The 24,019-nt window shown below is 50.9% G+C and overlaps 1 protein-coding gene across 3 annotated transcripts in view; it reads right to left on the minus strand.

Moving 5' to 3' along the window:
* RASAL1 (RAS protein activator like 1) overlaps window positions 1–24,019 on the minus strand; it is a 32,051-nt gene that overhangs the window by 1,480 nt on the left and 6,552 nt on the right. Inside the window, exons 3-19 of one of the 3 annotated variants that reach the window (XR_007132440.1) lie at window positions 22,984–23,097; window positions 22,767–22,828; window positions 17,823–17,952; window positions 15,696–15,777; window positions 15,426–15,557; window positions 13,543–13,631; window positions 12,880–12,997; window positions 12,582–12,735; window positions 12,120–12,184; window positions 11,727–11,839; window positions 9,156–9,348; window positions 5,246–5,383; window positions 4,413–4,557; window positions 3,039–3,211; window positions 1,515–1,689; window positions 1,297–1,432; window positions 443–563 (exon numbers count right to left, since the gene is read on the minus strand). Coding sequence is in view for 2 of the 3 variants with exons in the window: in XM_047762465.1 (XP_047618421.1) it covers window positions 443–563; window positions 1,297–1,432; window positions 1,515–1,652; window positions 3,039–3,211; window positions 4,413–4,557; window positions 5,246–5,383; window positions 9,156–9,348; window positions 11,727–11,839; window positions 12,120–12,184; window positions 12,582–12,735; window positions 12,880–12,997; window positions 13,543–13,631; window positions 15,426–15,557; window positions 15,696–15,777; window positions 17,823–17,952; window positions 22,767–22,828; window positions 22,984–23,097 (2,103 nt within the window). In the remaining variant the exon portion in view is untranslated. Of the gene's footprint in view, window positions 1–390; window positions 564–1,296; window positions 1,433–1,514; window positions 1,690–3,038; window positions 3,212–4,412; window positions 4,558–5,245; window positions 5,384–9,155; window positions 9,349–11,726; window positions 11,840–12,119; window positions 12,185–12,581; window positions 12,736–12,879; window positions 12,998–13,542; window positions 13,632–15,425; window positions 15,558–15,695; window positions 15,778–17,822; window positions 17,953–22,766; window positions 22,829–22,983; window positions 23,098–24,019 lie in introns of those variants that run through there. The other 2 variants (XM_047762465.1, XM_047762467.1) reach the window with 2 other exon arrangements.

Consider the following 24,019-nt stretch of genomic DNA (forward strand, 5'->3'; position numbering starts at 1 on the left):
CCCCATGAGGTAGATACTATTGTTAACCTTATTCCCCAGATGAGGAAACTGAGGTACAGAGAAGGTAAGCAACTCGCCCGTGATCACACAGCCAGTGAGCAGCCAATCCAGGATTTGAAGCTAGGGAGGCCAGCTTCAGAACCCACATTATGAACTGGAACAAATCTCCATCACTTAGTTCCAGTGACCCTGGGGCCAGCCAGGAAGGGGGAAGGACACATCCAAGGTCTGTGCCTGTGTCCCTGGAGTCCTGGGTATCAAAAGATCCCAAGATCCAGTTCTTCATTAACATCCACCCAAGGATGCTTCCCAGTCCTCCCCTGGAGCCTGGGCCCCCAGGAAGCTCATCAGACGCCACAGAAGGAACACATGAGCGTGGGGAGGGCACAGGGGGAGGCTGCCCCAGCTGTCAGAGTGAAGTGGGCTGGGGGCAGGGACCCACCTGAGCCGGTCCCGCCCTAGGAGCAGCTGCCGATATACCATCTGGGTTTCAGCATCGGGATCTAGGGGGTCACTCCAGTCCCCCAGGGTGACCGCTGAGTGTGTGCGACTGCAGCCAGCAGCTGAGGGGACATGGCATCATCAGTAACTTCCCATTCCCCGTCCAGAAGCCCCATTACCAGGCAGTGGCCAAGCCCCGCCCCTCCTGCCTCTGAAATCACTCTTCAAACCTGGTACTTCCTTCAAGCCCCGCCGCCTCCACCTGCGTCCAACAGACCAGCAGCATCACTTCCCCATACCCTTCCCGCATTCTGGGCTCCGACCGCACAGGGCTTTTTCCACCCTTCAGCACGTGTGTTCTGTCTGAAACACTCTTCCTTCCTCCATCCCTTTCTCCAACCTCACTACTTAACTCTTAGTCTTCTCAGGTCACATGTAAGCAGCACCTCGTCCAGGAAACCCCCCTTGCTCTCCTACCCTGGGGCTGGGTCAGAGGCCTTCTCTGGAGACTCAAAAACCTCATCTTGGCACCTGTAACACTGTATTACACTTGTCTGCTTATGGGCTTGTCTTCCTTGAGAGCAAGCCTGATGTGTGTCCCACTAGACACCTGGCATTTGATGGGTGCTTAAAGGATATGTGCGTGCCAAGTAATGTTCTAATTGCTTTGCATATATCAACTCATTTAAACCTCACAGCAAGGCAGACACTATTATCAACACCATTTCGCACTCTAAGAGACTAAGGCGAAGAGGAGTAACTTGCGAGAGGTTGCCGGGCCAGCCCTGGCGGGGGTGGGAACCCTCTGATTGACAGGTGTAGAGGGTGGAGCCTCAGTCTGCCCTACCCCCTTACCTGAGCGCTCTGCCTGGAGGCAGCAGGTCCAGTGCGCGCTGCGGAAGGCACCGGGGTGGCAAGCGGCCAGCTTGTCTGGGTTGGGGGCGCTGGCCTTGCGCAGGGCCGACAGCCATTGGTTGAGGTCGTTCACATTCTGGAGGGAGTTGAGGGCGGTCAGAGGTGGGATAGGACCTAAGGGATCCCTCTGCTCCTCCCCTATTCTCGCGGGGCCTCACCTTGCACTGGAGGTAGGTGGTGTGCAGCGCCCCCGCGCCGTCCTGCGTCACCACCTGCATCACGTGCGGCAACTGGAAGGCGCCCTCGTCCACGCGCTCCACCGCGCGGATGTGCGACACAGGGATAGAGGAGCACGTCTGTGAGAGAGGACCCTCGATGCAGGGTGGCTGGAGGCTGGAGCCGGGGACAGCTTTCCTGTGGGAGTGTCCTCCCCCACCCCGAGCCCTGCCCACCCGCGTGGGGATGGTCAACGCTGTGCATCTGTGCTATGCACGTGTCCACTTAGGCTCCTGCCCCATCACTAAGTGACAACTTCTCTGAGCATCAGTTTCCATCATCATCATCATTATCCTCATCCTCATCATAGCAACCCCTCATAGGGTATTTGGGATGTGGTTCTAAGCACTATACAGTTATCAGTTTATTTCATCATTACAACAAGTTTCTGAGGCTGGGTCTATTATTCCTCCCAATTTACAGATGAGGAAACTGAGGCACAAGAGGCTAAAGGACTCTCCCAAGGTCACTTAGCTGGTGGAGCCAGAATTGGAACTCAGGGAGTTCTACACTTTAGAATCTATACTCTGCTGATAAAATTGAAAGAATAAGCGTGGGCACCCTCTCCAATGTTAGCTATTATGATTTGTGGATGTGCAGACACAGAAATGAGTAGATCCTTGTGTGTGTCTCAGTTTGTGTTGGACCCCAATGGCAGCCCCAAGAGAGCAGGGATTTTATGTCTTGTTTACTGCTGTGTCTCCAGTGCCTAGAACACTGCATGGTACCTAGTAGATGCGCAGTAAATGCTTGATGGATGAATGAATGACTGAACAAATGCCTGGATATGTGCACCTATACAGCCAGGCATGTACCTCTTTTTTTGTTTGTTTTTTCTTTTTCTTTTTAGGGCTGCATCTATGGCATATGGAAGTTCCCAGGCCAGGGGTCGAATCGGAGCCACAGCCGCCAGCCTACGTCACAGCCACAGCAACAGCAACACAGGATCCGAGCTGCATCTGCAACTTACGCTGCACCATATGTCAACGCCAAATCCTTAACTCACTGAGCAAGGCCAGGGATCAAACCCGCATCTTCATGGACACTATGTCTGGTTGTTAACCCACTGAGCCACAATGGGAACTCCCAGTCATGAACCTCTGGGTAAGCAGATCCAATTTTACATGAGTCTCTATAGTATATGGGCAGAGATCCGGGTGGGCACACCTAAGGGGGTTAAGCATTGTCCCTGCCCTATGTGCATCCACATCTGGGCCACCACAGGTGTACGTTCTGAAGGGCATTTGATGGCCTGTGTAGGTATTTGCCTGTCCCTGTCCTGTGCCCACACTGCCCCAAAGGTATGAGCAGAGTCGGCCTTAGAGGTGGGACTTGTTAAGCTGCCACGAGGCCTTGGGCAAGTCCTTACCCACCCCCCAGACCTCAGTATCCCCCTGGGTACAGAGAGTCAGCTCTTTGGAGGAGGTTACCCCTGGGAACCCCTCCACGGAGGCCGGGAGCCGCACCTGCCACTCAGGACTCTTGGAGTAGGACAGCATCTCCCCACTGAGTCGGAAGTAGCGTTTCTTGAAGGCAAAGCGCGTGGCCAGGCTGGTGGGCTCGTCCTTGCGCTTCAGCAGGTAGCCTTCTCGAACGGTCACTGAGGGTGGGACCAAGGCCCTGGCTGGGCCCCCAGCCTCTGGGAAATGGAGAAGGGGCGCTGTGAACCCTTCCCGCCCAGGCTCAACCTGCCAAGGGCCTCAGGGTAGAGCATGGTTCTCAGCTCCTCTAGAGGCAGGGGATGGACAAGATGATTTTGGACCTTGCTCCCTCCATAGGGAATGGTATTCCTGAGGCCTGGGGTGAGGGGTGGGGGCAGCAGGGAGTAGGGGGCCCGAAGTTGGCCTTGGCGATCGCTTTCCAACTTGAGGGAGCTGCAGGCAGCCAGCAGAGGCAGCCACCCCTGACGGAGTCCATCCAGGGAGTGTCCTGGATCTTCCAACTCTTACAGGAGTCCAGATACAGCCCCCTCCCCCAGCACCACAGAGACTCCACTAGGCCACAACCAGGGCTCCACATTCAACAGGTTGCTCCTTTGTGACTCAGACCCAACTCTCTCTTGACCTGAGCCCCCCCCCCGCATCCTCTGCTTCAAATTACCCTGTGGTTCCAATTCACTCTGAGTAGAAGCCAAAATCCTTCCAGCAACCCCACATGATCTGCTCCTCTCACCGCTCCTTCACCGCCTGTCATTCATTTTTCTTCAGTGGCCCCCTCACTGTCACTCTTTGTCGCCATTGCAGGGCCTTTGCACATACTGTTCCCAGCCTGGAACACGTCCCCAGGATCCTCACGGCTTTCTCTCTGCCCCCTTTCAGGTCTTTAATATCACCCTAGGGAGGCCATTCCTAGCCACCCTCTCTAAAAGTCTGACCTGTCGCCTTCAGCCCAATGTTCCCTTCCCTCCTTTATTTTTTCTCTTTAGCATATATCACTCCCTAACACACCATATGATTTGCTAATTCGTCTTGTTTACAGCCTGTTGTCTCCACTAGAATAAAACTTCCATGACAGCAGGAGTTTCTTCTATCTCGTTCACTCCTGTTTCACCAGCCCCTGGATTAGCATCTATTACATAATAGGCACTTCATAGGTCTTTGTCGATTGCGGGAATGCCATTTCACAATCCCCGTTGACAACTCCACATGGGCTGGAATGATCTGAGTCTGTTCATCTCTGGGATCCAGCACAGTATGTGACAGGAAATGTTAGTTGACTGACTAGCTGACTTACAGGGCAACAGCCTCAGTGCAAGGGATGGGGGAGGGGTGGTAAGAAAGGCAGGTGCTGAAGGTCCAGTGGAGGGACAAGCCAGCCATGGCAGGGCCCCAGGAACTCACCCTCCTTCCCATCCACGTTCACCAGCTGGTCCAGGAAGTCTCTCACACGTGCAATACTCTGCAGCAGGAAGGGATGAAGGGGGGCTATCCAGAGCTCCTTGCCCTGGCCCAGCTGCTGGCCCAGGTTTCCGATGCTCTGCACAGCCTGGAGCAAAGGAGCAGGGGATGTCAGGGCCAGGGTCACTGCAGGGGGGAAAGGCCCTCTGCAGACCCCAAATAGGGCCCCGGTGTACTGGCTCCAAAATCAGTGCTCGACGAAAGGCGAGAACTCATAGCCGCACCTGCTTTGGACAATATCTATCCCTCTCTGTGCACAGATCCCCAGTGCTTTTTTTTTGGCCACGCCCACAGCATGCAGAAGTTCCCAGGCCAGGGACTGAACCCAAGCCACAGCAGCAGCCCAAGACACATTAGTGGCACTGCCAGGTCCTCAACCTGCTGAGCCATCAGGGAACTCCCCTAATGCTTTTATTCTGTCCTCTCCTGAACCCAGATCATCCCACCCAGGACTGCTTCATCCCATCATGCATACTCAAGCCCATCAGAATCTCAGCATATGGCCCCTTTGCAAAGGATTGTCTGATTTATATATACTAAGGTATAAATGACTACCAGCCTGCTTCCCACCTCTCCCTGGAAGAGGAAGGTTTTTGTTCCAAAGAGGAAGTTAGTGAAATGAATGCCTTCACGTTCAGGATGGAAAGCCAATGGCGACATTTCAAAAGATTTCTCTGGGTCTCATTTGGGTTTTCCATGGGTCTGGCCTCCCAGCTCTTCTCCCCATGCTTCTCTCTGGCTAAGGGCACCCAGGAATGGGGGCCCACTGCCAGCACCTTGGCAAGGAGCAGCAGTGAGCGGCTGGTCTGGGGATCTGCGTGCTGGTCCCGGAGGTCGAACAGCTTCGGGGTGAGGATGGCAGGTGCGAAGAATCGCAGGAAGAGAAAGCCACTTATGGCCAGGTACTTCACATCCTGCCGAGAGGAGCAGCAGGTAAGAGGGGTCCTCAAAATCCACTTCCCAGCTGGGGAAAGTGAGGCAGCAAGGACTAGTTTGGTGGCACAAGGGGAAGTAGAATGGGAGACAGATCAGGAGGCCATCCTGGTCTGCCAAGGAGGCTCTTCCTCTCTCGGCCTCAGTTTTCCCACCTGAAAATTGGAGCAATAACACCCATGCTGCTCAGTGAGACTTAGCCAAACATCCTCAGAGTCTGCTTTGGGCCAAGCACTGTGCTAAGGGCACAGCCCTATAAAGAAGGCATCATCATAATTCCCATTTTACAGTTGAGGAAGCAGAAGCTCAAAGATGTCAAGTGACTTGCCCAAAGTCACAAAGCTGAGGAGTAGAGGGAGCAGGATTCAAACCCAGATCTGTGATTTCAGATAATCGACAGCAACAAGCCAAATACTTCTCCATACATTTGCTTATTTAATACTCACCCCAGGAGGTGCTATATCTCTGTTTTACAGAGGAAGCAACTGAGACCCAGAGAGGGAAGGTCACTTGCCCAAGGTCACACAGCTCTAAGTGGTAGTTGGGATTTGAACCCAGGCAGGATTTGAACTCTGCTCTTCTCCACGCTCTCCTGCACTCGACACTAGCTACTGAATATCAGAAACTAAGCCTGAGCTATCACATTTACTCCTCAAACGTGAGGATATACGATTATCCCCATCTTCTGGATGAAGAAACTGAGGCTCGGTAATGAACCCAGTTCAGCTGGGCCCCAGCCTCAGCCTCTGCCCTCTACAAACTGTAAAGTAGGGTGCCTGTCCCTAGGAGTCCCAGGCCTGGCCCACCTTCAAGTAAGGCTGGTTCCCCCTGGCTCCAGCAGAGGGGACTCAGGGAGAGGGTGTGTCTCTATCTCAGGTGCTGGCTCCCCCCAAATGGCTCCTCACCTACCCCTTACACTCACCAGCTGTATTTAGCCAGAGATGTGCTGCAGCATTTATTTAGGGGCTGTATTCACACATAAGACAATACCCTCTCTGGGTTCGTGCCAACTTCCTGGGGCACTGCTGCCTTGACAGTGAGGCCTGCTGGAACCCAGGTTCCTGGAGCTGCCCAGAGGTGGGGGCAGAGGTTCCACTTATCTGGAACCTGGAACTGCCCCCCAGATTGCCACCCCCTGGCCGCCAAGTTTCAGGGTAATTTTAGCCGTTGACATCAGCTCATTAACTTCCTCCTTTCTTTCTTCTTCTCCTTTTTGTCTTTTTAGGGCCGCACCTGCGGCATGTGGAGGTTCCCAAGCTAGGGGTCGAATCGGAGCTGCAGCTGCCAGGCTACACCACAGCCACAGCAACACTGGATCCAAGCCGCCTCTGTGATCTCTACCTCGGCTTGCGGCAACGCTGGATCCTATAACCCACTGAGCAAGGCCAGGAATCAAACCCACATCCTCATGGATACTAGATGGATTCTTAACCCAATGAGCCACAATGGGAACTCCAACTTCCTCCTTTCTTGAGAAGGAGGAACAGGTGTCAGAGTGGCAGAGAAAGGGGCTCCCTTGGGCTCCCCTGACCCCATCCACCCTCATGGGCCCCAGGAAGTCTCTTCTCCCTGCCTGTGGCCTCTGCCCACTGTGGGGGCAAAGAACTGGGGGACACTTGCATGTCACTGATTTTGGCTCCTCCCACAAGAGCCAGGCTGCCTGGGGAGCTGGCCTCCTCTTCCCTCCCCTCCTCCCTGCCACGTGGCTGTGTCCCACTTAGCACCTCCTTCCACAGCCCAGGCAAGAGCCAGGCAGAGCGGGGCGGCAGTCAGCCATGTCCCAGTTTGGAGGCCTGGCGCTCACTCCTCAGCAAGGGTGAGGGGAGAAGAGACAGATTCCCACTGGGAGTCGGGAGGCCTAGCCTCAAGCCCATAACTCTTGGCCGAGGGGCCTCACCTCTCTGGGCCTTGGCTTTCCCCGTCTATCAACAGGAAGTGGGAAGAGGTGGGGCATAATTAAGACCTCCTAACCCAAGCTCTAGGGGTTGGGCTGTTACATCTCCAACCTTTAGCAGGTTTATAGATCTTCCTGCAATGTGAACCCCCAGTCTGCACTTCTATTATGTCACCACTATATGAGAGCTAGCCTCACGTGATGTCTTTGTAAGCAAGGACAATGACAGCCACGTCAGAAGGCATACTGAGCATTAAACCAGGAGGTCTCAAACTGGTAACCCATGGGCCAGTCCAGCTGCAAACAGACAATGATTGGCTCAAAATATTGCCTTGTTGTTAGGTGAATTAGTGCCTTTTTTTTTTTTTTTGGTCTTTTAGGGCTGCACTCGCAGCATATGAAAGTTCCCAGGCTAAGGGTTGAATCAGAGCTGCAGCTGCCAGCCCTAGCCCAAGCCCCAGCCCCAGCCCCAGCAATGCCAGATCCAAGTCACATCTGCGACCTACACCACAGCTTGCAGCAATGCAGATCCTTAACCCACTGAGTGAGGCCAGGGATCGAATCCACGTGCTCACAGATACTAGTCTAGTTCATTACCGCTGAGCCATGACGGGAGCTCCAGTATCGAAATTTTAAAAATGAGACATCTCGGAGTTCCCGTCATGGAGCAGTGGAAATGAATCCGACTAGAACCATGAGGTTGCGGGTTCGATCCCTAGCCTCACTCAGTGGATCAAGGATCCGGCATTGCCATGAGCTGTGGTGTAGGTCGCAGACACAGCTCGGATCTGGCATGGCTGTGGCTGTGGCAAAGGCCGGCAGCTGTAGCTCCGATTAGCCCCCTAGCCTGGGAACCTCCACATGCCGTGGGTGTGGCCCTAAAAAAAGCAAAATTAAAATCAAAATCAAAATGAGACATCTCACATAAAATCTGACTGCTGGCTCAACAACAACAAAAATCTCTAAAGCTCTGGCAATATTGGGTTCCCATTCCTGCATGGCAATAATTGACGGTCTGGAGATGCCCCTTTAAGACAAGCTGTGGAAGCTCCACTTGGCCACAGTCCCTACCACTCCCTACTGCCCCACGCCTTGACTACTTTGTTCATTTACCTCACCTGCCTGAACCCTACAGCACCTGGATTTTCAACTTTTGTATCCATGTTGGAAAAGCACATGAGAGATTAATTTTTAGACTCTAAGTGTCTGCCACTGAATGCTGTGCATCTCTCTCCCTCTCTGTCTCTAAGAGCTGGAATTTAAGAGGTACTCACTTTGTGCAAGACCTTATTATTTGGTGGTTATGAGAATATATTCAGCAGTCGGCCTGGTTGGGTGCCTACCCCCTCACCACCCACTTCTAGCTCTGCAACTTCAGCTTTCTGGGCCTCAGTTTCCTCCTCTATAAAATGGAATAATATACTGGCACCCACCTCACAGGGTGGATATGAAGACTAGATGAGGTAATAAATATGTAAAACAAGGTCTGACCCCTAGAAAGGGCTATATATAGTGTTACTTGCTAATTTTTTTTATGGCTACACCCATGGCATATGGAAGTTCCAGGGCCAGGGATCGAATCTGAGCCAGGGCTGCAACCTACACCACGGCTACAGCAAACTGCATCCTTAACCCACTGTGCTACAGCGGGAACTCCAAGCTGTTGTTATTATTATCACCCTGGGTCCCAGTTCCTGCCAGAATGCTGTCCCCACTTCTGTCAAGACACACAGTACTTCAGCGTGGGCAGCCCAGGTTCTGTCCTGCCTCCGCCCTGCCTGTCCATATGACTCTGGACAAGCTACTGCCCTGCCCCAACCTCAGTGTCCCCATCTGCCCAATGGGAGCGCCTGGCCCACCTCGTGCTCTGCCTGGGGAAAACGCTCCTCCACACGCTGGTGCAGCTGCTTGAAGGCGAGGCGCATGGTGGGTGGGCAGCGCCCCACGGAGCCCACAATAGCATCCACGATGGGCCCCAGGTAGCCCGTCAGCAGCCCCAGGCTGGCCTCCCGCACGTGCTCCTCGGAAGGTGCACCCTTGAAGGAGATTCTCCTGGGGGCAAGCAGAGGGCTCTACCTCAGAGCTGGGCACCTGCTTGCTCAAAACCCCCGATCAGCCCCCACTGAGCACCCACCTTCCCATCCCATCTCCCTGGCCTCCCCTCCTACCACTCCTTCACAGCCACTTAAATACTCAAAGCATTTCCATCTTGGATATTTTGTACCTGCTGTTCCCTTTGCTGGGAGTCACCCCCTTAAAGAGGCCATCCTCCCCCACTGCTCAGCATCATGGACCCTGGTTCAGTGCATTTTCAGCCTGGACCTGCCAGACATTCCTACCCCAGGGCCTTTGCACTTGCCATACCCCCGCCACCTGGAACACTCTTCCAGCAGATCTGTGCACAACTCCCTCAACTCCTCCAAGTCTTTGCTTCCATGTCCCCTGTGAGGCTGTCCCTGCCTGTAACCACCCTCTGGAATATTACAAGCCCCCTCCCCTGCTCCTGGCACTTCCCATGTCCCTCCCTCACTTTATCTCCCTCCATTCCACTGATTGCCTACAATAAGCCTTTTTCTTCAGCTTATTATCTGTCTCCTCCTAGAAGAGAGATTTGTGTCTATTTGTCCCCTGCTATGAACTCAGTGTTCATTCAGCCCCGTGGGCTGGCACATAGTAGGTGCTTAACAATTGCTTCATTGAGTGGATGATGGAATAGCACTTTTCAATCTGCAATAATCCTGTTCCCTTCCTTCCTGTCCCCATACAGGAATTACTGCAAATTCTATGGAAGCCAGGCTGGGGTTCATGGCCCCACTGTGCCTTGGACCCAACAAGCTAAGCCCTGAACTAATTGTCTCTGGCATTAAATCATTTAATCCTGATGGCAACCCAATGTTAAATTGAGTAGCCTGATTGTTCCCATTTAACAGAGGAGGAAACTGAGGCTCAGAGAGGTCTCCTTGCAAAAAGGTGGAAGAACAGAGATTAGAACTCAGGACTACCAATTCCAGAGCCTGCCTGCAACCCTGCTCTGCCCACATCCCTGGAAGCCCCTGCTCCCTGTGGGCACCCACTTGGCAGGGGTGCTGGGAAAAACCCGGCCCTTGGGGTTTCACAGATGAACTCTGCCCTTCTGCTCAGGGCCTGGGTTCAAATCCCCACTTTGCAACTTCCCAGCTGTGCAATCTCCGGCAGGTGACCTCCCCTCTCTGGGGCTCAGTTTCATCGTTGTTTTTCATTTTGTTTTGTTTGTTTTTTTATCTTTTTAGGGCTGCACCAGCAGCATATGAAAGTTCCCAGGCTAGGGATCGAATCGGAGCTACAGCTGCCGGCCTTCACCACAGTCACAGCAATGCCAGATCCAAGCTGCATCTGTGATCTACACCACAGCTCCAAGCAATGCTCCATCCTTAACCCACTGAATGAGGCCAGGGATCAAATCCAAATCCTTATGGATAGTCGGGTTCATTACCACTGAGCCACGATGGGAGCTCCAGTTTTCTCATTTTTAAAAAGGGTCTTGATGCCTGCCTGGAACACTGGTGGTTGGAAGGTGTTGGCTGCATATGCTAGGCAGGGCCTGGAGCAAAGGAAAGATCCTCTCCTGCCTCCACCATGGTCCCCAGTAGACTGCCCAGAAACCAGCTCTGATGGCTGGGCAGGAACAAGCTTGCCTACCTCAGCTGGAAGGGACAGTCCTCGAAAGAAAGGAAGAACCCACGGAAGCATGAAATGGCCCCTCTACTCCTGTCGCTGCCCCGCTCCCTGAACCCATGTCACCAAGATGCCACCTCTGCTCACAGACCCATACAAGGCCCTTCCCTAAGGGTCTCAGCCACCACCACAACAATAACAGAAATAACTAGGAGCTCCCGCTGTGGCTCAATGGGATTGGTAGCATATTGGGAGCACAGGGATGCAGGCTCTCTCCCTGGCCCCAGCAGTGGCCTGGGGCTCTGGCATTGCCACAGCTTTAGCTTAGGTCAAGACTGCAGCTCAGATCTGATCCCTGGCCCAGGAGCTCCATGTGCTGTGGGGAGGCCAAAAATGAAAATAATAATAATAATAATAATAATAATAATAATAGAAAGAATTATTACTTGTGGAGTATTAGTTAATGCTGGGCTTTGTGTGTATAACTCAGTTAATTCTCAAGACAATCTATCAGGTAGATATTCATGGGGTTGAAATAACTTGCCCACCAGCAATAGCAAAGCTGGGATTTGAACACAGGGAGCTCATGTCTCAGAGTCCAGCCCATAATCACTGTGACCCCACAGCCTAAGAGCTGGATGCTCGTAGGAGAGGCTTTGAGGTACAACGCAGGGCTCCGTGCTGGAGGGAGGGGTTGGGTGGCAGTGGCCCAGATCCAGCCTGGCACGGCTCCAGGTGAAGGGGCTGTGGAAGGTTCATCCCTCAGGCTTGCTCACCTGGTGCGGCCCAGGTCCATCTTGCACGGGTCCAGCTCCATGTACTTCTTCTCCTCGAAGACGCGGTTAATCACGGGCTTCAGGAGCTCATGCAGGTAGGGCATGCCCACGAGCTGGGGGCAGGAGGGTACCACACGGGACGGGGCTGAGGGCCAGGCCGGGGCGTGCCCATGAGCTGGGGGCGGGGGGAGGGGGACCATGCAGGGAGAGGTTCAGAGGGAGGCGGGATGGCGGTGCCACTCAGGGCGAGGCAGGCACCAGCCAGCAGCACCCCAGCTCGGCTACCCAGGGCCACCTGAGGCCAGCCAAGCTCTGGGGTCCAAGGAAGCACTGGGAGGGGAGTTCCCTTGAGGAAGCTGCTGCTGGGCCCCGCCAGGCCTTCAACCTACTCACCTTCATAAACTGCTCCATTGACTTTGATGCCAGAGAGTTGGAACGGAAGAGGGTGTTGGGGTCGGCTGGGAGGACAGAGGGAAGTGTTTGCTGAGATTTGGGGTGCTGGATCCATCTCACCTCATCTGCCCACCCAAGGTGGGGGAGTCATAATTCTTCCAGCTTCAGACTTCGAGGAGCCCTGCAACATCAACTCCATTCAAAGTGCAAAGGCCCAGAGTGGTTATGTGAGCGGCCTAAGGTCACACAGCTGATGAGCAGCAAAACCAGGGCCAGAACCCAAGACCATGCTTCCAGCTGGCTAGGGGTACCCAGCACAGGGACACTTGCCCCCTACACACAGAGATACAGTGGGCCCTGCCCTCTGCCTGAGTACCCTCCCCCCCCGCAATTTCTCTCCCAGAGACCCTCAGCAGACCCATCCTTGAGAAGTGCCACCTGGGGGTCACACAGTAAACGCACTGGTCCGTGCCACCTCACGCCGTGTGAGGTAGTCCAGAAAGGGTCCAGCCAGACCCTGGCCGAGAAAGAGCTTCACCAGCTTGGTGGCAAGCTCCTGGCGGCAGTCCCCCAAGGTCAGCTCCTCCAGGACAGCCAGGGGGCTAGCGGCATCCTCCTAGGCAAAGATGAGAGGCAAGAGAAGTGGCCTGGGGCCCTGGGACTCCAAAGCAGAAGAGCTCAGCTAGAGATCTCAAGGCAGGGGGAGCCCATGATCCAGATCCCTACACACCCTCTGTGGAATTGTCCACCACGCACCCACCTCTGCTGGCCCCAGCACAGACTCCAAGAGAAGCTCCCTGAGTGGCTGGTAGTACTGGGAGGGTAGGACACGGTCCTCGGTCAGGCGTACCTTCAGCCGCAGAGCACCCAGGTTCCCCCTGGCCAGGGCCAGATCACAGAGAAGAAACATAAGTATGTATGGGCAGGTGCAGATAGCCAAGACAAGCAGGTGTGAACACAGGTGGAAAGCATGGATATCTGTAATACGAGACAGGTGTGGACGGGTGTGGGCAGGTGTGAACAGGTTTGGCCAGTATAAATAGGTATGAACAGATAGCAACAACAGGCATAAGTAGGAATGGACAAGCACAGGCAGTGTAAACAGATCTGGCTGGTATAGAAAGAGGTGGCCAGTGTAAACAAACGAATACAGGAACAGTGTGAACAGGGGTGGACAGATATGGAGGCCCCGAAGTTCTGCATCCACATCAAGTGTGAACTGGCATCTTCGCAGGTGGATGGGAATAACGTGAACTTATTTGGACACAGGTAGACGCACCTCGTGGGACATTCAACAAACATTTGTTAAATGAATGAAGTGACATGGTGATGGTGTGTGGGCTGAGGTGGGTACTCATGAGGACTGGCCCACAGGCTGAAGATGGCACCCAGCCCGGACTCCTCCCTCCACACCCACGTTTACCCAGAATCCTCCTCTGCTCTGGGAAAGGGCAGGAGGCGGAACCAGCCATTGGGCGGGTTCTGCTGCAGGACCTGCGGGGGAAACTCCACCTGTGGGGGGGACACACAGACCTTAAGTAGAGCTCTGCCCTGCTGGGTCCTGGAAGAACTCCCACCCAAGGAAGGGTGGCATGGCCCACCAAGGGCCACTCTTCCTCCCCCACTGTATCCTGTCAACACAACCCTAGTGACACACCCTCGCCCATTCCCAAATTATTAGCTCCTGCCAGGGAACCGAGGGCCTCCAGGGAACACTTAATTTACACCTCAGGAAACTAAGGCTCAGAGAGGCAGAGTGACTTGCCCAGGGTCACGCAGCTGCTAGAGACAGCATGTCTGGGCTGAGTGTATTTTCAGCTCTGTTTAGGGACAAAACTTGCATCTCTCAAAAGGCTTAGGATTTCCCTTGTGGTGGAGCAGATTAAGGATCCAGAGGTGTCACTGCAGTGGCACAAATGACTGCTGTGGCACTGGTTGTACCCTTGGCCTGGGGAACTTTCACATGCCGTGAGTGTGGCCAAAAAATGAGGGCTTAAAGATAATCCAGGAGGCCCCCAAACCCCACCCACCTCTCTTTTTAGATAGCAAATTTACAGAGATATAATCACATCCCCTACAATTCACCAATTTAAACTGTGTAATTCAATGGTTTTTAGTATACTCAGAGTTGTGCAACCATCACCACTAATTTCAGACCATTTTCTATCAGTTCTCAACTTCCCCCTCTGAAAAAACCCTGTATCTATTAGTAATTGCTCCCCACCCCCCAGCCTCTGGCAACCACTAATCTACTTTCTGTCTTCATAGATTTGTTCATATTAGACATCTCATATAAATTAAATCCTATAATATGTAGGGCTTTCTGGACTGGCTTCTTTCACCTAACATTGTGGGTTTTCAAAATTCATCCCTGTTGTAGCATGTGTTAGTACTTTGTTCCTTTTTATGGCTGAATAATATTCCATTGTGTGGCTACATTACATTTTGTTTATTCATTCATCTGTTGATAGACATCTGGGCTGTTTCTACTTTTGGCTATTATGAATGATGCTGCTATGAACATTAACATAAAAATGTTTATGTGGATACATGTTTTCATTTCTCTTTGATATGCACCTAGGAATTGCTGGGTCACGTGGTAATTCTCTATTTAATCATTTGAGGAGCTGTCAGACTGATTTCCAAAGCAGCTGCACCATTTTACAGTCCCACCAGAAGTGCATAACTGAGTCTCCCTCTTATTTGCTCTAATCTTGCCTCCTTTAAAAAACTGTCAGCCCTGAGAAGACATCCACTACTATTACTGAGAAGCAAGGAAAATCACACCCATTTTACAGATGGGGAGACTGAGTTCCAAAAGAAAGACCCTGAGCCCTAGCGCTTCCAGGAGTAAAAGTTAAACTTAGATTCTGGCATCAGAGAGACCTGAAATCAAATCTTGACTCGGCCATGTCTTAGTCATATGACCTTGAGAAAGCCGCCTATGCTCTCTGAACCTTAGTTTTCCCAGCTGTAAATGGGGCCATCAGAGTTACATAAATGAGCCTCTTGCAGTGCCCGTCAGTTACATAAATGAGATGATGCTGGAGAAGCACTTAGCACAGGGCTAGCACATAGTCATCCTGGGTACTCTCATCCCAGAATAAGAATCTGGGCCCACCTTGTGACCTTGGGCAGCTTCCCACACCAATGGGACAATAGGACTCCATCACTCAGGCCTGGCCAGGAGACCTGAAGAGGCAGCCTTAACAGCTACCCTTCCAAGCCCCAGGATGCCCAGCCCATCCCCCCACCCCCCTTGGAGGCATTAGGGAGCCATGAAGGGTGTCAGGAGGGGGTGCTCACCATGCCCAAGAAGTCATTCTTGCCGACCATGTCCCAGTCCCAGAGCTCCACCCGCAGCGGGGCTGGGGGACCTGGCATCTCCCGCAGCTCCAGCACCTCGTCCCAGTGTGGGAAGCGCGTCTTCTTGATGGTCTGGGGGAGGAGGGAGTGGGAGAGAGAGAGCAAGTGGGACCATTGTTGTCCCCATTTTACAGATGGGAAAACTGAGGTTCAGAGAGGTTAAGTGGCTGTTCCAAAGACTCCTGATGCCCCAATCTCCCCACCACTTACCGAAGTCTCTGAGCTCTGGCTGCCCCAAAACACACGTGCAAATGGGTCAGACGTGCCGGAGATGTCTCGGGGGGCCAGATCCCTGGGGACAGATGAGGTAAGGAATGGGGCACACAGGCACCTTGAGGACCAAGACCCAAGCTGGACCTTGGAAAAAGGGTTCAAGGTAGACCATTCAAATGCTGCTGTTTCCCAAGGCAACAAACTATCCCATTGTAGGGACCCAGGAAGGAGCATTCCTCATCAGGCCCATCAAACCTGGTATCTTATTGTTGACTCACATTACCGTACCAGGATACTACTATGCCTCTATTTTCTAGTTAAGGAAACTGAGGCACAGAAAGGTCAAGTTCAACATCACAAAGCAGCAGGTGAAGGTGCAGTGAGGACAGGAAAGGGAGCCTCGGTTTCCCTGGAGCCCCTGGACACGAGACCAGATGCCAGATGCCAGGGTTTAAAGCCTGGCTTTCCCATTCACTGGCTGGGTGACACTGGGAAAAGTCACTTCACCTCCCTGAGTGTCCGTTTCCTCATCTGGAATACCAGGGTGATTACAGACAAACCTCACATGGCCAAGGTTTAAATGAGATGCTATGTGTCAAGGGCTTAGCATAGCAGCCAGCAAGAAGTAAGTGCTCAGCTCACTCATTCACTCAACAAACACTCATGCCCACTCCCTGCCTAAGACCCAAGAAAAGGCACGAGGCAGGGAACCCCTGCCTCCGATTGTCATGACAACCCAAAGTCTCACCCCAGGTAGCCTCCCCCATCCCTCCTTCCCAAGGTCCCCCAAATCCAGGGACACTATCCCTGCACACACAGGGACTGCTTGTTTCTTCCTGCTGCTTCTCTCCCACCCCTGCTCGGCATCCAAAGCCTTCTTTGGTTTCCTAGGAGCCAACCCAGTTGCTAAGCGACAGGAATCTGTCCTTCTCCTCTTGCAAGGATCCTGCACAGCTTTGTGGCAGGGGAAGAGGCCATGGGCACAGAGCACATGAGGAGTCCCTACCCCATACCAAGTCCTTTTGCCTGTTCTCTGTCTGCCTGCTACTCCACCCAGACTCCAGGGAGTCCCAGCTGGGGATAGAAATCTGGAGGTGGTGGTAGAGGCACAGAGAGGGCAAGAAAGGGCTTCAAGGTCACACAGCAAACTAGAAATAGAGATCCCCCAACCTAAGTGAGGACTAGCCTAAAAGTAAGGGTCGAGATGGTAAGGTGTGAAAAAAAAAAGGCAGAAAACAAGATAGGAGATGGGAGGGGGGAAATGAGTGAAAGTATTTAAGAAAACTGAGTGATGAGGGAGCTGAGAAAGAGAGAAGTGAAGATGGATATCCTAGGAGCTGGTGCCTCTGGAGGGTCATCTGTGGGCCTTGCTGATCCTGCATCTGTCTTCCTTCTGATGTTTCTTTGGGATAGGACCTAACCCCCCCGCCCCAACTCCCATTCCACATGACTTAGGTGTGTTGATCCCTCTTCAGGAATGGGCTTGCAACTCAGGCCTGACCAATCAGAGTCAGTGTAATTGGTTCGGTGATGGGCATGTGTCCTAGACTGAACCAATGAGAATCAATCCCAGGATGCTGGTTGGAAATGGTGAAAGATAGAAGTTCTTTTCCCACTGGAGCTGCCAAGTTGGGAGGATGCCAGTCTGGGGCTGCTGGGGTCATCTTTGCTCATACCTGGGGAAAGGCTGTCTGAGGATAAAGTTAATACAAAAGACAGGCAAGGAATCTGTGTCTACAAGTTCCTGATGTCACTGTTTGAGCACCTGGATCCAGCCATACCTGAAGCTACATGTCATTCATATGAGCCAATCAGTTTAAGCCAGTATGAATTGGGTGTCTATCACTTACGATTTGATAATACACCTACATACTCATCTGTCTGGTCATCCTGAGTATCTGGCCTTTGTTTACTGGTCACTGGGGATCCATGAAAGATTGTGTTTGTGCTTTAACCCAAGAAACTTGCAACCTGGTGAGCTCGGACTGTTTACCTACAAGGGATCCTGGTTGTGAGCCCAGAAGTGTCCCAGGAGTGAGGTGGTCTCAAGGCAGCTGGGAAGACCCAGTGAATTCCTGTTCATTCTCAGATCATGATCCACCCCACCTCTCATCATGACCATACCTGGCCTGGAGCACATGACAGCGAAGACAACGGCCCCGCACATCCTCCAGCATCTGCACAGCCAGGCAGATCTCACCCTGCACCTCGGCATCCGGGTCCACGCGGCTCAGGTTGATCCAGCTATCAATTCCTGGAGGGCATAGGCACTAGCATTCATTAAGCACTGACAGCATTGTGTTAACTTAAAAATTCAATTACCATTAAAAAAGCATTAAGTCCTGGACTTCTGTTAGCCTTCTGATGTAGGTACTGTAATTATCCCCACTTCCGGAGAAGGAAAATGAGGCACAGCGAGGAAAGAGCTTTGAATACAACTCCAGAGCTGGTAAACAGCAGAGCTAGGATTTAAACACAGGCAGTAGAGTTCTAGGGCCAATGCCTTAAACCATGTACTGTCACACTCTTCACTCTGGTATATGAAGCCCTCCATCATTTAGCCCCAATAGATTCTCCCTTTTAAAAAAAAATCTTGGGCAGGAGTTCCCGCTGTGGCACAATGGGGTTGGCAGTGTCTCTGCAATGTGAGGATAGAGGTTCAATCCCTGGCCTGGCACAGTGGGTTAAAAGATCCAGAGTTGCTGTAGCTACGGTGTAGGTTGAAACTGCAGCTTGGATCTGATCCTGGGCCCAGGAACTCCATATGCCGAAGGGTGGCCAAGAAAAGAAAAAGAAAAAGAAAATCTTGGGCATTCTTGTCTCCGATAGGATTCAGGCTCTCTGCCTGAATCAATTATATCAATCTCAATCTCAACCTTAAACTCTCCCTCTTTTCCTCTCCCTCTCATTTTTCTCAACACTTATTATTATTACTTTATTTTTTGCTTATTAGGGCCACACCCCCGGCATATGGAAGTTCACTTAAAAATTCAAATCAGGGAGTTCCCATCGTGGCACAGAGAAAATGAATCCGACTAGGAACCATGAGGTTTGGGGTTGGATCCCTGGCCTTGGTCAGTGGGTTAAGGATCCAGCGTTGCCGTGAGCTGTGGTGTAGGTCAAAGATGAGGCTTGGATCTCACGTTGCTGTGGCTGTGGTGTAGGCCAGCAGCTACAGCTCCGATTTGACCGCTAGCCTGGGAACCTGCAAATGCCACAGGTGCGGCCCTAAAAAGAAACAGCTGCCGATCTATGCCACAGCCACAGCAACTCAGGATCCAAGCCACATCTGAGACCTACACCACAGCTGTTGACAACATCATATCCTTAACCCACTGAGCGAGGCCAGGGATCAAACTGGAGTCCTCATGGATACTAGTCAGGTTCATTTCCACTGAATCACAACGGGAACTCCTTTCTCAACACCTTAAAGATATTGTTCACTGACTTCCAGTTTCCTCCGTGGTCACTGGGAAGTCATTTCAGCCTAATAATTGATCTCGTGTGAATGATCTATCTTTTCTAAGTTTAAGGACTGTGTCTTTGATGTTTTCTGCAGTTTCCCCACAATGTGTCTAGATAAAGATTTTATTTTTAATCCTGCTTAGCACAAGCTGTGCTGCTTCTACTTACGGAACCACGCCCTTCCTTGAGTTCTGGAAAATTCCATCAATTTTTAAAAATCATTTCCTCTTCTCAGCTCTTTCTGCCCTCTTCTTCTCAGACTCCAATTAAATGGATGTTAGACCTTCTCAATTATTTTCTATGTCTTGAACTTCTCTTTTATTCTTTCCTTTTCATTTCTCTGGGTCAAAATTTAAATAATTTCTTTATTTCTCTCTCAGTTCACTAATTCTGACTTCAGCTCTAAATGCTCTGCTGTTAAATTCAGCCACTTAGGTTTTTTGTGTGTGTGTGTTCTTTGGCCACATCCACAGCATGAGGAGACTCCTGGGCCAGGGATTGAACCCTGGACACCACAACTACCTGAGCCACAGCAGTGACAATGCCTGACTTTTAACCTGCTGAGCCACCAGGGAACTCCCAGACATTTAGTTTTTAATGCCAACAGTTATACTTTTTATTTCTAAAAGTTTGATTTGGTTCTTTTCCAAGTCAGTCTATTTTTATTTATGTATGTATTTTTATTAAAGTATAGTTGATTTACAATGTTGTGCAAGTCAGTCTATTTTTTTAATGTATTAATTTATTGTGGTTATTGATGGTTCTTTCTGGTGATTGCATTTTATATACTGAATTTTTTTTTTGGTTGCACCTGCAGCCTGTGGAAGTTCCCAGGCCAAGGATCAAACCCATGTCAAAGTTGTGGCTTGCGCCACAGCTACAGCAATGCCAGATCCTTAACCTGCTGCACAGCAAGGGATTTTTCTACTTACTGAATTTTTAAAAATTCTATATATCATAGTTACAAAATCTAAAGTCTTTGTGGGTCTAAATATGGTCATTGTTTCTGCTGACTCTTGTTCATGGTGGCTCACTTCCTTGTGTGTGTGGTGATGTTTGATTGTGAAGTCAAGTTTGTTTGAGCTTGCTCCACAGGAAATTTGACATGAGGATGCTTATCCCTGAAAAGGAGTGATGGTTACTTATTCTAGGACCTTTTTAAAATATATATATATTTTTAATGATTTTTATTTTTTCCATTATAGGTGGTTTACAATGTTCTGTCAATTTTCTACTGTATAGCAAGGTGACCCAGTCACACATACATATATACATTCTTTTTCCTCACATTATCATGATCCATCATAAGTGACTAGTCTAGGATTTTTTTAAGGGTTTTAGTCTAATGGGGAATTCTCAGGTTTGGTGACATCTGCCTTCCCCTAAGCCCAAGATTTAGTCTGTTTGATGACTGTTGATTTGATATTGACATTTACTTTCAGGGAAATCCTTCCTTGCTCTCTTGCTTGTTGCTCACAACTCCCCGTTAGGATTTAGCTCATGACTCGCAGGCAGGGGTCGGGGGGTGGATAATACTGAGGGTTTCTTCCTTCTTTACATGCATCCAACAATGTATTAGGAATCCCATTCTAATTCAGGACCTCACTGATATATGGCAGGAGGGCGCTTCTGAGGATCTAGTCCTCATGCTGGCGGAATTGTAAATTCCATCTCACCTCTCTATCTCCACCATTAACCCCAAGTCCAGGATGTCATCTCACTTGATTATTGCAACAGACACCGAATCGACCTCCCACATCTATTCTGTCCCACTGTGACCCAGTTTCCACACAGCAGCACAGAAGTCTTCTGAAAATGTATCTCATCACTTCTGTCACTCCATCCTCTGATAATATGGCTCCAATCTCTTTACTGTCTTATTCAAGGACTATCAGTGACTCCCTAGTGCCTCCAGAAGAAACTTCAGCCTCTGGCCTGGTACCTAGAGCCATCTGCTATCAACCCCACCAAATACTCCATCTGGCCTGGCCTATGCCTGACCTTAAAAGAAAATCCATAGAGATGTGCCTTAGCATCTTTGCCAAAGCACCTTTAAGAACCAGTTCAATCCCTTTCCTACAGGAAGCCTTCCTTGACCACACTAGCCCTCACTGACCTCTGTCATGGCTATGATGTCTCACAAACTTCACCCCCACATTTCGGTCATGTTTGAAAAATGAAAGGTGGGAGTTCCTGTTGTGGCTCAGCAGAACCGAATCTGACTAGTATCCATGAGGACACAGGTTCGATTGCTGGCCTTGCTCAGTGGGTTAAGGATCCAGCACTGCCATGAGCTGTGGTGTAGATCACAGATGCGGCTGAGACCTGGCACTGCTGTGGCTGTGGTGTAGGCCGGCAGCTGTAGCTCCAATTCAACCCCTAGCCTGGGAACCTCCATATGCCATGGGTGCATCCATAAAAAGAAAAATAAATAAATAAATCAAAAAAAAAATAAAAAATGAAAGGTGGGAGCTCAGCGGTAACAAATCCAACTAGTATCCATGAGGACGTAGGTTCAATCCCTGGCCTCCCTCAGTGGGTTGATGATTCAGTGTTTGCATGAGCTACGGTGTAGGTCTCAGACCCGGCTCAGATCTGGCGTTGCTGTGGCATAGGACAGTGGCTACAGCTCCAACTTGGGAACTTCCACATGCTATGGATGTGGCCCTAAAAAGGAAAAAAGAAAAAGAAAAAGATAAAAAACCATGGAACTAGCCAAATAAATGATGGCACATCCAGACAATGGAGCACATGAAGTCATACAAAGATCAACGAATGCGGAAACTGTAGGGGCACCAATAATGAAAGATCTCCAAGACACATGGTGAGGAGAAAAGATGGGCCACAGAACAGTGAGTTTAATGGGCTACCATTCCTATACACAGAGAACAAACATATACAGTATAGTGTTAAGAGCACAGACGACGGAACTAGACAACTTGGTTCAAATCCCACCGGTCCCACTTAATAACTTTGTGCTCTTAGGCAAGTTATTTAACCCCCTCTGCCTCAGTTTGTCCACCTATAGAGTGGACAGAACAAGAGTACCTATCTCTTAGGGTTATTGCAATAATTAAGTGAATCAGTACAGGTAAAGCATTTAAAAGAGTGCAGCAGAGAGTAAGCACTATATAAGTGTTTGCCACTATTACTATTGTTACTTGCTTACATATGTTTAAAATGTCCTTAGAAAGACATACAAGAAACTGACCACATTGGGAATGAGAATGGAGTAGCTAGCGTAAGAAGGACAGGCTAACTATACCTTTGGAATATTGAATTACGTAAATAAGTTGATTGCTCAATAAATGAACCATATTAAAATTAAAACCAAACGGAGTTCCCTGGTGGTGCAGCAGGTTAAGGATCCAGTGTCGTCACTGCTGTGGCTCTGGTCACTGCTGTGACTAAGTTGTAATCCCTGGCCCGAGAACTTCTGGGTGCAGCCAAAAAAAATTAAGTTAAATTAAATTAGAAACAAAAGCAACAACCAAAATAATTTTGTACCGAAGGCTCTGTGTTCCCCAGTGCTGCTTTTTCTGCCCTTGCAAATGCCACTCCCTCTTCCCTTTGCCCGGCTGGGGGCTCCAGCCCCTCACCCACCTCGGGGGTCAGCTGCAATGGCCTCCCTGCTCAGTGAGATCTTGCCTATGACGTCATCGTGCCTGCAGAAAGGCAGGAAGGTGAGGGTCCAAGTCAGGGACCCCCAACGCACCCATGGAGTGCTGGGGACAGGCATCAACGGCTGGGTGGGAGGTATTGTGCTTTGGGATGTCCCCCCTTCCCACAGATGTCTGGCTTAGGTCCCCAGCACACATACCCCACGGTATCCTCGTCTAGCACGTAGAAGGCCAGATGGTGGAAATCCAGGGGCAGGTGCACTGTGTACTCCTCCCCCCAGAAGGGGCTCAGGCTCCGCCAGATGGTTGCTGTCCTGCAAAAGGGGACACAGGGGCCTGGGGGCTTTGGGGCCACACAGGCAGAACATACCTGGGGACACACGCACATATAACCAGGTGTCCAGACACATACACACTCAGAGTTCCTCAAACGCAGCTACACACACACACATACTCACATATACCCAGGAACCCAGGTGTTGAGATACACACAAATATATACACAAACCCTGACACACACACCCAGAGACCTCAATACACACACACATACACTCCCACAAGGATACATACTGCAACAGAGACATTCACGAATATACCAAAGAAGCCAGAGACACAAAGAGACACACTCACGCATATACAGATATACATGCACAGCCTCAAAAACACACCTATGTGTTTTTACACAGACACATGCAGACACACACAAAGAGAAAACAGAAACATGCACACAGATACACAGACAAAGGAAATGCCCAGAACATGGAAGCACACACTGATACATATTCGAATACATATAGGGATGCACAGCAGACATACACACAGAGAATCACACAAACACATGGTAACTGACAAGACACACAATTCCATCCATCCATCCATCCACTTACTCCATAAACACTTACCCTGACTATGTGCCAAGCCTTGCAGGCTATGGAGAATTAGAGGAAGAGGTGCCAAGGTCCCCACCCCCACAGAGCCCCCCTCAGCAGACAGGTGCTCCCTCCCAAGCCCTTATGAGATGTCCTGTGACTGGTTAGTTCAGGAGTGCCCTTTGGGTCTGAGGGTAAGAATAGGAGGGATCCTATCCTGCAGGAGAGGCTTCCTGCAGGAGCTAGTCAGGCAGAGCTGGGGGAGAGGATGAGGGCAACTATTCCTGATGGCTGAAAGAGCCTGTGCAAAGGCCCTGAGGCAGGCATGAACCTGGTGAGTTTGAGGAACAAGAAGATGATGGGTGGG

Source organism: Phacochoerus africanus, chromosome 15 (genome assembly GCF_016906955.1).
Source record: "Phacochoerus africanus isolate WHEZ1 chromosome 15, ROS_Pafr_v1, whole genome shotgun sequence".
Taxonomy (NCBI): Eukaryota; Metazoa; Chordata; class Mammalia; order Artiodactyla; family Suidae; genus Phacochoerus; species Phacochoerus africanus.